The sequence below is a fragment of the Ceratotherium simum genome, chromosome 8 (genome assembly GCF_057802395.1).
Source record: "Ceratotherium simum simum isolate JZ-2026a chromosome 8, ASM5780239v1, whole genome shotgun sequence".
NCBI lineage: Eukaryota > Metazoa > Chordata > Mammalia > Perissodactyla > Rhinocerotidae > Ceratotherium > Ceratotherium simum.
In genome coordinates, this window is record NC_141907.1 from 48,838,694 (window position 1) to 48,852,122 (window position 13,429).

Genomic DNA, 13,429 nt, shown 5'->3' on the forward strand with positions numbered 1-13,429 from the left:
TCTTTTCTTGAACTCTTCAAATGCTGTTCATGGAAATTAAATTAGGCCTTCCCTGATCACCCTATTTAAAATTGCAACCTGTCCCTCCCACTCCAGATCCCCTTTAGCCTGTTCTAATATGTTTCCACTGCCCTTAACATCTCACATATACAATATTATTGATGTATTTATTGTGTTAATTGCTTACTGTCTGTGTCCCTCTACATAAGACTGTGGATTATCATTTATTTTGTTGTGTGATGTATGCTGTCGGGGGAAGAGGGAGAATCTCCCTCTGCCCTTTTCCTTAAGGTTCTTATGGCTGGCCAAATAATTAACAAGATAGGTTAGCAGGAGAAAATAATACCAAGTTTAATAACATGTATACATGGGAGAAACTCAGAAATGAGCAACTCGTCCCTCTGTCTAAGCTGCTTGCTTAAGTATTGCAGCTAAAGGCGAGGACCGTGTTGGGGGTGGGTAGTGGTCTGGGACTTCAGAGCCCAGGAAGACAGTTCTTTTCAGGGTCATCTATAGATAACGTGGTCAGGGAGAGACAGTTTTTGATAAAAGAGGCTTGGTGCCTTTCCTATTGTAACCTCTCTCCTACATTATCTTTACAGCCATCATGATAACAACTCTTTCCTGAAACAGATCTTTTGTTTTAAATTCTTTAGGCAGTTTGGGAGGGGAAATTCAAATATTCTTCCTGAGTTCTCTGAGTCCTTATTGTCTTCAGCTGGAAATAACCCGCATGCCAGAGTGGTGCCTCCTGGGGTAGCTTGCGCTGAGCACCATCAGTTCCCTCCTCTGAAACTTCCCTAGAAGTTTCACAGTCCTTTTGAAACTTAAAGAAGTTTCATAGTCCAGAAGCTGAGTTGGTAGATTGTTTCATCTCACTGAACACATTTCTTAGTCCTGATAATAGATCAGTTCAGTTAAGTTCATTTTAGAAGGTGGTGATGCAGGTGGGCTCTCAAGGTTACGCCTATATTATGGAAGCTAGCAATCAAGTATTTAATAGAAGCATTTCTATGTAAACAAAAGAAAAACAAGGTTAATGGTTGGAGCAAGTTGTAAAGCAGTTTCTGCATTTAGAGGACAGCCAGTTAAGAAGATTTTTAGATGTCAGCGTCAAAGTATCTTTTACAGTTTAAAATGTCTCTGATGATGTCATCAGGTCATCTCTTAAGTTTATATCAAGTCCATCAGCTTCAGTTTGTAAGGCTTCAGGAAAAAGGGCAGGTTCAGTTTTTGGTGATTCCAAATGAAAATGATGGAAAAAAATGAAAAACATTAGTTTGGACATCTGTAGCCAGATATTTCAGGAGACTAGAAGAAATCACGATCCAGTCCAGTCAACAGATATAAAACAAAAACCTCAAGAGACAATTAACAAAACTAGGATCTACTATCCGCAAATGTATACTATAGTTTTTACTGAAATACAATTTTTCTCTCTAAAATCACCCTCATTTTTATTAAAATATCTCAATTAAAACTAACTAGTTTGCAAAATAAGTCTAGTTCCAATAGAGTTGGCCCAATTATTTACATAAGTACAGCAAGAATAGCAATTGATCACATAGGCTCCTTAAATCTGCTTTGCTGGAACTTTTTATAAGGAATCTCACATTGAACTTCAAAGGCCTCTCGAGGCCAGAAAAGTCAAGCCAAGGATTTTGTCATCAGACTTCGCCTGCAATACCTACAGATTTGGGTGAATTCCTCTCTTCCGAGGTTCCCCCAAAATATTTCAAGGTTCCTTGTACCTGCCAGATAAGTGACATTCTTTACTTATCCTGGTAAGTGCTGCTTGGAACATAAGGTACCAGGCCAATATTTCCATGTGGCTTTATTCCATAAAGTCCAATCTTTATTCCTCAAAAGCTGTATGGTTATATCGCAAATATGATGTTCCAGTCACAACCTTGGTAATATAACCAGTGTTTCCAATTGTGTCCTGTTATAAGGAGAACAGATTCTTATTGAACTTATGCAAATAACTATATTGCCATGAAAACAACAATACTTACTCACTAAGAGTTTCCAAATTCGAGGAATCAGATAGAGAGAAAAAGATAAATATTTCAATTTTACTTACAAAAGTATCATTTACCAAATTGTTATGTTATAGCTAGCTCAGGAGAAAAGAGAAAAAGTTTTCCTTAAATCTGAAAAAAGAAAACATTAAAAATTCCACAATACTTCAAACGAAAAATCATAAAAATTATAATCATCCTTATCAGTTCATTCAGTCCTGTGTAATCCATTCTCGATCCCAGTCTTTTTGTTAGCAGCTTCATGAAGTCAGTTTCTCCATCAGATTTCTGTAATTTCTTACCAAGTTCAGTTTTATGATCAGAAAGTTTGTCAGAAACCTGTATTCCAGTGTAAATGTCGGAGTCCTTTCCATGAATTTTTCTGAAGTTGAAACATATTTTGCAAAAGCATTAGAGCAAAGAAATGTCTGTAAAGAACAAGACCTCAAAATGGCAATTGACAGAGAAATTTGGTTAATTTTGTGACATACAACATTTTAAAATAATAATAACCAGAATTATGACTGATAACCAGGACAGATCAGAATTTCAGTAATGTTATACAATTTTAAAACACCTATATCAATAACATTTACCCACGAAATACCACCTCAGCAGGCTTATCATCACTTGTCTGACAATGCTTTCTATGTAATTTAACATACTGAATAAGCCTAAGAAGTTTAGTATCTTTCTCCTTCTAGGAAGAGAGCAAATTTCTTTGAGAAGTTCCAGGGCCCTTTGAAAATTCCCAAAGGAAAAAAAGTGAGAAAAAAAGACTTTATTTAAGATATGAATTTTGGGGAGCTTGTCAAAAATATAAAAAGTCAAAGCAAAAAGTCAAAGCAAACAGAGCATTAACAGTCCAAAAAGCCTTAATAGAGAGACCTCAGTCTTTTGAACGTAGGAAATCATTTTAACAGGTTTTTGTTTTTTTTTTTTTAGGTAGACTTACTCAAAGGTAAAGAAAAATCTTTTATAACCTCTTTATCAAGTTCAAGAAATTATCCCTTTAAGAGAAATAAGACCAAATTATAATTTTGTACCAGCTTACTTCTGATATTAAAACTCATTTACTTAATTAAATTCATTTTAATCTTAGCCAACTTGACCATGCATAAAACTCTTTTTCCAGAATTCCTCTTCCACAAACTTTCTATAACTTCCTTTTTGCATTCAGAATTTGTCCCATGTCTTTCTTTTCCCTCCTAGTACTTGAGGACAAATTTATCTTTCTTAACCAAACAAAATATTTCCATTCTTTGTACCTTCTTTATACATCTTACTTTCCCTGTACACAGACATATTTTTCTTAATTTTTAGTAACTTCAATCACATATACTAATTAGGAATTTTAACCTTTAGAAACCTTAATTTGTAAGTAAAAACTAAGTAAACAAATATAAACTTTCTTTTACATTAGTATCTTGTGGTTTGGAAAATTTCTAAACACTTCATAACTTCTAGAAATATGTTACTTTATAGTACAATCTTTTAATAAAACACATGTTTACCAATAGACCCAAAACACCTTTTAGTTTTCCTGTAATGGAAAGCCAAAAGTAGACAAACGTACATTTAGCAATCAATGTCTAATATCTTATGTTATTTGGAAATGATCTAGATACTCAATTGAATTTTTATCATAAAATTTAGCAAAACTCTAAAGTTTTAAGTTACCAAAAAGAGTTTGGAAGCTATAACCACCATAACACATAATTATTGTTTAAAGTTCATCCAACATTCATCTTTTTCGCAACTATTTAGTTACTTATTCCCAATAATTATTTAGGTTGCCTACAAGACTTCATAAGACATTAGATAAAATTAGCCATCATTTAAATTACTATTTTTGTTAACCAGTTCTGTAATAGAAATAACATCAGTTTTTTCCTACAAAATTTCATGTAAATTTCATCACCTCTTATACCTTTAAACATAGTTATCATTAAGATTTTTATCAATAGGTCTTGGTCTTCTAATTTTGGACAAGGGAAGCATTCCCAGTCAGACATTTGAAAACATACTCAGGCAAAGTTGATGTAACCTCTTTATATAAAATTAGCTCAAACATTTCAACCTTTATACTCTTATCAACACTTACACTTTTACATGTTCTCAATTCAATTGTAACCTGAGTCAAAGTCTTAAGGCTAGTCAAATTTTTCCCTTCCTTTTTCTGGCCATTTTTTTTTTTTTGGTACCAATTAAACAATTGTGTGAGAGCTCTCAAAACATTTTTTTTTCCTCCAATTTAGAAGTTTTCTCAATTCAAAGGATCCGTCGTCTGGCCATTGACGAGTAGGATCTTCATTTGTATATTTATTCCAATAGTGACTTGAACCAATAAGCCTTTTCAAGGAAAGACCCGGAGGTAACTTTCCACGCTTAGAATAAATCTTTACCATGGACGCAAGAGGCGTCCCTGGTGAGGGCGCAGATGATGTAGCCCCCATGATCCACAGAATTCACTCCCAAAGATATTCAGAGAAAGTAAAGACCTTCGTTGCACAGGTGGTAAGGACGGTGTCTCCGGTCTCCCACAATAGTGTGGGACGCCTCCAGTCACAGACCCGCTAATCTGTGACACCGGGCAGGCGATACTGGAATGGGCTTTTTCCAGCACTAACAAGCAACAAAGGTTAAGACGACAAAAGCCCTTATGGACTGGGCCCTTTATGACAAACTCCCCTGAGAGCTTGGCACAGCCAGACAAAGACAGTTCGGAACCCCAGTCTACTTGACTGGCCACCAAGGTGCACTCTGGTAAATGCACCTTCCGTATGGTGGAGACCAAGGAGAATATTCTCGCTGGTCACAAAGCCAAGTTCTCAGGACACAGAACAAGACAGAGATTACTCTGGGAGGAAAAGGGATCAAGATCAAAACCAAGAATACTCTACCAAATTTAAACCAAGAGTCACTAAAAGCACAAGAAACTAGTTTCCCAAATATTTTCTCCTGCCAATCTAAATTTAGAAAGAGAAAAAATTCTCACCACTTCCTTCCACCGGACCCCACAGATAGAGATTCCGGGAGGCTGACATGGTAAGAAGTCTGACCTTTTTGCCGGCTTTCGTCGGGCGTTCCCGTATGTCATCATCTGCGGTAGTCCAGGGAGAAGACAGGTCTTACAGCCAGAGAAGGCAACTTGCCAGCCAGTGTGGCTCCTGGCAACTACGCCAAAACTGTCGGGGGAAGAGGGAGAATCTCCTTCTGCCCTTTTCCTTAAGGTTCTTATGGCTGGCCAAATAATTAACAAGACAGGTTAGCAGGAGAAAATAATACCAAGTTTAATAACATGTATACATGGGAGAAACTCAGAAATGAGCAACTCGTCCCTCTGTCTAAGCTGCTTGCTTAAGTATTGCAGCTAAAAGCGAGGACCGTGTTGGGGGTGGGTAGTGGTCTGGGACTTCAGAGCCCAGGAAGACAATTCTTTTCAGGGTCATCTATAGATAATGTGGTCAGGGAGAGACAGTTTTTGATAAAAGAGGCTTGGTGCCTTTCCTATTGTAACCTCTCTCCTACATTATCTTTACAGCCATCATGATAACAACTCTTTCCTGAAACAGATCTTTTTTTTTTTTTTTATTTTTTTTTTTTTTAAAGATTTTATTTATTCAGTTCTTCCCCCCAAAGCCCCAGTAGATAGTTGTACGTCATAGGTTCACATCCTTCTAGTTGCTGTACGTGGGACTCGGCCTCGCGTTGGACGGAGAAGTGGTGCCTTGGGGCGCTCCCGGGATCCGAACCCGGGCCGCCAGCATCAGAGCGCGCGCACTTAACCGCTAAGCCACGGGGCCGGCCCCTGAAACAGATCTTTTGTTTTAAATTCTTTAGGCAGTTTGGGAGGGGAAACTCAAATATTCTTCCTGAGTTCTCTGAGTCCTTATTGTCTTCAGCTGGAAATAACCCGCATGCCAGAGTGGTGCCTCCTGGGGTAGCTTGCCCTGAGCACCATCAATGCCAAACACCTAGAAAGGCACCTGTCATGTATTAGGTACTCAACTAATATTGGTTGATGAATAAATGAATGAAACAGTGAATTTGTAATCATAATAATAGTAATAGCTAAAAATTCTAAGTACTTTACTATGTACAAGCACTGTTCTAATTACTATATATGTATAAATTGATTTAATCTTCAAAATACCCCTATAAGGTAAGTGCTATTATAATCCTCATTATACAAGTGAGGAAATTGAGGCACATAGAAGTTAACTTGATAGTTGCTGGCTAATAGGTTACATGGCTAATGGTTAAATGGTTAAAAAATGGCTGGGTTCAGATACCAACACAGGCAGTTCTGTTCCCTGGACATGATCTTATCTGTTACGCTAAACTACCTTTACTTTGTAGACATAGCCTTATGGGAAAAAAAGTACATATTTTCATAAATAAATAGTTTTCAACCTTTTTAATGTCTCGACACACCAGAAAGATCATGCCTATACACCTCGAAAATAACGGCTTCCTAAGGAAGGCCTGAGAGGGAAGAGAGGATGTGGGCTGTGGGCAGTGTCCTGCAGGCTAGCTGTAAAGCGTCCCCTTTCTTCCTGTCCTCTGACATCACTGTTGACAACCACCACCTTGATTTGACTTTTGAAAGTCACCAATTTTGCGAGATTGTCAGTTTCCTCCTCCTAAAATGTAGCTTTGGGACTATAAGCTATCAAATACCTTTCTCCCTCCAAAGTCTATGATTCTAAAAATGTATTTCTGTACTCTGATGTGCACGTAAAGTGTTGACAGTAGAAAGAGAGAGGGAAAAAAAGCCTTTTCTTGTACCTAATGCTGGTCAAGTCTTTTCTATATTTGAACTTCAGTAGAAATTGAACGAGATTCCTCAATGAAATAGAAATTAAATGAAAGTTGAAAAAGAGATTGCAGATGGAAAAATAATGGCTTTTCCAGAATCCATAATGGCCTTTGGGTTTTTGCTATAGTACTGTGTTCTGTTGACCAGCACCCTTAAAATTTCTACATCTTTGGCATACCTGACACTGGAGAGTCCACAGATTTTCGTTTTAAAATGTGAGATGCTCTTTTTTTTTTTTTGGCTCGATCATTTTTCTCCTTCTGTTTTCTCAATGTGGATGAACTATACAACTTCTGACCCAAACCCTCTGTTTTGTCTTTCTATACACACCTGGGAAGATTGACCCCTTCCTAGATTTCACAATTGTCTTAATATTAATTGTTTCAAAATCTGATCAACTCTAACTTCACTACTACCTTAAAAACAAAAATGAAAAAATATCTCCATGATATTGGAACCCTCATATACTCCTAATAAAAAGTAAAATGGTACAGCCTCTTTGGAAATCAGACTGACAGTTCCTCAAAAGTATACACATAAAGTTACTATATGACCCAGCAATTCCACTCTTATGTATATATATTCAAGAAGAGTGCAAACATATGTCTACACAAAAACTTGAAGGTTCATAGCAGCATTATTTATAATAGTCAAAAAGTGGAAATAATCCCAAATAGCCATTAACTGATGAATGGTTAAAAAAATGTGGTATATCTGTACAGTGGAATATTATTTGACAACAAAAAGGACTGAAGTACTGATTTGTGCTACCACATGGATGAGCCTTGAAAAATTATATTAAGTGAAAGAAACTGGTCACAAAAGATCGTATATTTGTATAATTCCATTTATATGAAATGTCCAGAATAAGCAAATCTGTAGAGATGGAAAGTAAGTGAGTGGTTGCCTAGGGCTGGGGTGAGTTGGGAGGAAATGGGGAGTGACTGCTAATGGGCTTGGGATTTCTTGCTGCGATGAGGAGAATGGTCGCAAATTGATTGTGGTGGTGGTTGCACAACTCTGTGGTTATAGTAAAAACCATTGCATACTTTAAAGGAGTGAATTGTATCGTATGTAAATTATATGCCAATATAGATATATCACATAAATGTACACATATATATATACATATGTATATACATAGATATGTATATATACAAATATATGTGATATCTCCCCACAAATGTGTTGTTTTACCTAGACTAAAAATGAATAAAAACTTATTCATAAGCTACTCACCTGTTTCCCTAGCTGTTATTCTTTTAGACTCCTGAAGCTTTTTTTCCCTCTCCCTTTTAATTCTTTTATGAAATCTATTGTTAAGCATTGTATATTCCTTTGGTAAGTACTTTGTAGGAACTTAAGATAAAATGACAGGTGAATAGCAACAGCAGGAAACTCTGTCCCCTAAATTTCATATCCTACAAAATCAATCTTTAAAATTTAAATTCTACAGCATAAAATAATTAAATGCAAGAGTATGTAGATGAATCTTAATGTAGGAGTATATTTCATATAAGAAACAAAGATCACAGAAAATAACTAAAATTTTATTATTAGTGTATCTAACTCTAAGGAGCTGAGAAGGTCAAAGTCAATAACTAATAATTCCAACAATAACCATCAAAAAGTTCCACTAAAGTTATCAGGAAAATTTTAAAACTTCGTTCAAAATAAGGAAAATAGAATACTTAAACAATGAAATATTCTTATAACCAAAATATAGAAAACTTCAAAAATTAATTCATTTCAACTTAATAAAAGATGGTTCAAACAAATGGAGATCCATTTTAAAAAAAATATGAAGACAAAATATTTTAAATGTTTATTTTCCAAATTAATTTATAGGATTAATGTATTTCTGATCAAAATCTCAATGAGATTTTTTTGCTTTAAAGTTCAGAAAAAAATGAAAGAAAATTCTGGAGGAAAAATAAGCAGGTATATATCTTTTTAATTTGGAAAAGTAAGGGCAAAAATAGGAGCAGCACATCATATGTTTGGATATAGAAAGTGTCCGTTACAAGGACCAGGCAAGTCTAGTGTGAGGTAGTGGTGGAGAAGGTGAGACATGAGAGAGCAGGTATGTTCCCTGTCTAAGAGGATTCTGGTCCAATCTTTAAGAACAGTGTCTTTGCCATGCTTTTTCTCTCCCTAAGCTCTTTCTGAACTCATCACATTTTTTGTTGTTGGATATTATTCACCATGTGTCTGAGAGAATGTATGTGGAAGTTATTTATGGTTTTAACTGGGGTTTATTATTATTACTATTATTTTGCAATAATTCTTAATGAAGGGGGTGGAACTATGAGAGTCACTGGAGTTTTTTTCAAACTATGCGTAGCCCTCCCTCCGTGTTCTGATACTCCCTCCCAGAAGAAGAGTGATTATAGTCCTGAGAATTGTTGCCTTAGTTAACCACAGATTAGAATGTTTTATTACCTTTTATGTGTTTTTGTGGAGATAAATGTGTGAATACCACTGATCTAAAGTGAAGTGGAAATCTTTTTAAGAATTTGACTTTGGAATCAATCAACAGCAACCTCCATAATTTCTAGTTTTTGTTCTGTAGATGAGAAATCTCAATCACCAAATGGATAAATAGATGAATAAATATTACTGCATTTCTGACCCTCCTCTAAGGCTTAGAGTCTCAGTCAATTCCTACCACTGTGGCTTTCCCTGCCTCACCTCATCCTGCAGTTTGCTAGATTTCTCCTTGGAGCATGAATGAAAACCAAGTTCAGGACTGGGTCCCATTGCTCTGCCTCTTTGATAGCCCCATTCCCCTTCGGGATATACACATTGTGATCGCGTGCTACCAAAGGTATCCCTGTGCAGCACTCTTGAAGTTACATGCTTATCCTGAGAACAAAGGCAAATATAACATTTAAAGGGACTGTTTACTTCAACTTGAATATAGGGGTGACAGTTTTAAAAGCAGTTACTTGTCAGAGTTTAATCACTAAAATCTATACACATTTTTTTTCCAGGTTTAGTATACTGAGAACTTCTTTGAGAAAAATATTATGATATAAGATTTGATATATTATTATGATGACATATTATGAAAAAATATATATTCATATATATATATGAATATGATATATTATTATGAAAATATTATGATATAAGACTTCACATTTGGAGTCAAAATGCCACTGGTCTTGCTATTTACTAGCTGCTTGTACTTGAGCAAGTTACTTAATCTCCTCTGCTTGTTTCTGTGATTTAAAAATATGTATATATTAACATAGTACCTACCTTTTAATCCTCATAGTGATGTTGGTTGCATAAAAGAAGATGATGTATGTATGAGTGCATGGTGGTTGTTATTATATGTGGTGAAAACCATGTTCCTTGATTAGACATGAAATCAATATTATTTTATATGCTGAGGTTATTTTGAACCAATATAAAGTGAAAGATTCTTATTTTCATTTTCATGATTGATAAAGTTTCAAACCAATTCATTTGTAATGACACAGGATCTTAAAAATGTTTTAGCAATCAAGTATACAACATAGGTAAACATCAAGTGTTTTTATAATTAAGATAATCTGAAGTTTTTAATAAGCTGTATTACACATGGACTGCTAACAGTGCACAATCACTGTCTTATTTCTTTTATAATAGTGCTTTTAGTATTCCACTGAAACAGGGCCAGTGAATGCACAATATTCTTAGTTACCATTATGAGGGGCTCTGTATATTACAGCCTCTCCACTGTGTCTGCTGTTAGCTAGAAAAATGCTGGGAGCAACAGCAGCTACTATCAACAGGGAGCCATATTAATTATTTGAAATGTGCCTCATAAGAGGAATCAGCAGAGTTTATTACAAGTCGAATATTACTTGAAACGGGAAGGTTACTCTAACTGTTATCATAATCTATGTATCATTAACTTTCCTTGTTTAGGAAAAGAGATTAACAACCCTGTAAATTGCTATAGTAAATGTGTAAAATATAACTGCATATTCCTGTTATAGAAAGAAAGTAGTGGATCCTCCGCTTCCACCCAAACCTTCTGTATATAAAGTAGCTTTAGAAATTGAATTGACTCTATAATTATGCTTCCTTACCTCAAAATTCTAATTGCTTACTGAATCATCAGTGTACAAACTATAGCTACTTTGAGCATTAGAAAATTATTTTGTTTTTAAGCTAGCAATTTTCAATCAGCACCTTGGCCTTCAAATCAATTTGAACTCGTAAGACAGTAAATGTATTACAAATATGTTATGTGAGCTGGCCGAATGCTTTGCAAGGAAAAGAGAATGAATCCATCTACCTGCTTTTTATATTGTGGTTAGTTATTGTTTTTCCATCAAATACAATAAACAAGTAGTAGTTTTCTATTCAAATAATGGAAGCAAATTATAAAAATAAAATATAAATTAATCAGGATTGCAAAGTTACCTAAATAAGTGCTACTCAAAGTGTTATCTGACATTGATGCCAGTTTGCAGACTCTTTATTACTGATCTACAATGAAATAAGTGCAGAAATTGAGAGTAAATGTTTAGAAACACTTACAGCAAATTGTTAGAGTACTTAATGTCTATTGAATCTAACAATAAAAAATGAGGACTTGTATTTTGTCTTTGTTTTTAGTTTTTACATTTCATTTTTCTTTTCAATCTTTTTTATTGTATTTTTAAAGTGTCACTCCACAATAAATTTGTAATTTAACCAAAAACAATAAATAAATAAAGACTAGATTAAGAAGGACTGATTTAATTGGTTGATGTTTGGATGACACATTATATATCTGTGTTTGGATAGAGCTGTCTACACTTTGTAATAGCTCTTAATTCAGTGTGGAGAGAGATAATGTGACATCATAAAAACAAAAAGAAGTAAAAAGCTATAGCCTCAAAATCCATAGCTACAATGTCTTCTTACCATTTATTTTTGGGTCCACAGGGCAGGCACATCATGGACAGGTGTCGTACATCTCTCCACCAATTCACCTTGACTCTGAGCTAGAAAGACCCCCTGTCAGAGGTGAGTTTTTTTTTTAATTTAAAGAAAAAGAAACTCTATTCATTCCTTGATGAAGGCAAGTAATTAAATTAAAGATGGTTGTAAATATGTATTTTACAATGCAGTGCCTATTTAAAAAGCAAGGGGAAAATGGTGGGTAAGGAATCTGATAACAGAAAAAGTAAGTCTTATTTATAAACTAAAATGTGAAATATTATTCTGAGAAATGTTTGTAAACCAAAATAAGAAATAGGGATTGGGAGCAATTCAGCCAGTGGAAGACTAGTTGAAATCCAACTAGATTTAGAGATTATCAGATAACCATTACTATTTTTATTAGAACTTCCTTCTTCTATTATCCTATTTTTTATAAATTAAGATGTTTTAATCTGAGTCATATTGACAGATTTATTTCCTTGCAGAGTGATATTTTCTATTTTATTATTCTTTTTAAAAGTCATTTTAGTATTAATATGATCATTGAGTTTCAAAAATGTATAAATTAAAATTATGTATTTTAAATTGATGCCACCTGCTCAAAGATTTTTAAAAACATCTAGTCATACGAAATAAAAGTCGAAAGTAACATTTATTATCTCATATAATCTAAATACAGAATTTGTCTTTGTGATTTTAAAGAAATACTAATGATTTTCAAAATGTTTTATAATGTCCCAAGCTGATGTGATATAGACATGTCTTTTAATTTTGTAAATACTAAATATGCTAAAGTTAATTTTTCAGTTTTAAGTAATGCAGTATATTTGCTTATACCTTCAACAGTATTAATTACTTGATACAATAAAAGTCATTAGGTCTGACTTTTATGCGCATGTTTTCTATACATGCTATTTCCTCTGCCAGGAATCTCTTCCTTATTCTTTTCTACCCAGTAAGTTTTACCAGTGTTTCAAGGCCCTGCTTTATCTTCAGTCTCTCTGTTAAGCCTTCCCTGACTACGTACTAGGGAGGAGCCAAGGCATTCTCTATTCTCCAAATGTCCCTGTGCTGGCCTCGGTTATTACACTTAAAACATTGTATTTTATTTTTCAGCATGCATGTTTCCCTTTCTCTTCTGTAAGGTCCTTGAGAGCAGAGAGTGTCATAATTATTATTTCCCTTCCAGCCACTGGTCTGTGCTTAGCACATAGTAGGAACTCATACAATGATTTCTGTCTAAGTGACTGAAAATGAAGGTAGCAACCCAGATTCTAAGGATGCATCCTCAGTTTTCAAGAAGAAAAAGGAACAGGGAAAATAAGGGAATCCCATGAAGAGGAAGCAGAATGAACCAAAACATGGATATGTGAAAGTTGTGATATTTTTAAGGAAGTGTGCTGGGTGCACAGTGAAACGGGAGCAGTTCTAGAGAAAGAGACTGGAAAGATGTAATGAGGCAGATCATGAAGGATTCTGTATCACATGCCAAAGAGTCTGTATTTTACCGGAAAAAAAATCATGAAATATTTTTAATTTTTAAAAAAATTTTTCCTAAGTCAGTGGAGTGTTACATCATAACATTATCAGTTCTTGATATGAGACAGCTATCTCTGAAGTCAGTGTAGATGATGGGAGATTGGCAGAGGGAGACTGTTTCAGT

The 13,429-nt window shown here is 34.8% G+C and overlaps 1 protein-coding gene across 19 annotated transcripts in view; it reads left to right on the top strand.

Annotated features, from left to right (window-relative positions):
• ADGRL3 (adhesion G protein-coupled receptor L3) overlaps positions 1 to 13,429 on the top strand; it is an 812,769-nt gene that overhangs the window by 538,619 nt on the left and 260,721 nt on the right. For 17 of the 19 annotated variants that reach the window (XM_087434392.1, XM_087434383.1, XM_087434391.1 and 14 more), the window contains one exon: positions 11,770 to 11,850. The exons of the other annotated variants lie outside the window; for them this stretch is intronic. In XM_087434392.1, coding sequence (XP_087290518.1) covers positions 11,770 to 11,850 — 81 coding nt within the window. The remainder of the gene's footprint in view (positions 1 to 11,769; positions 11,851 to 13,429) is intronic. 19 annotated transcript variants of the gene reach the window in all.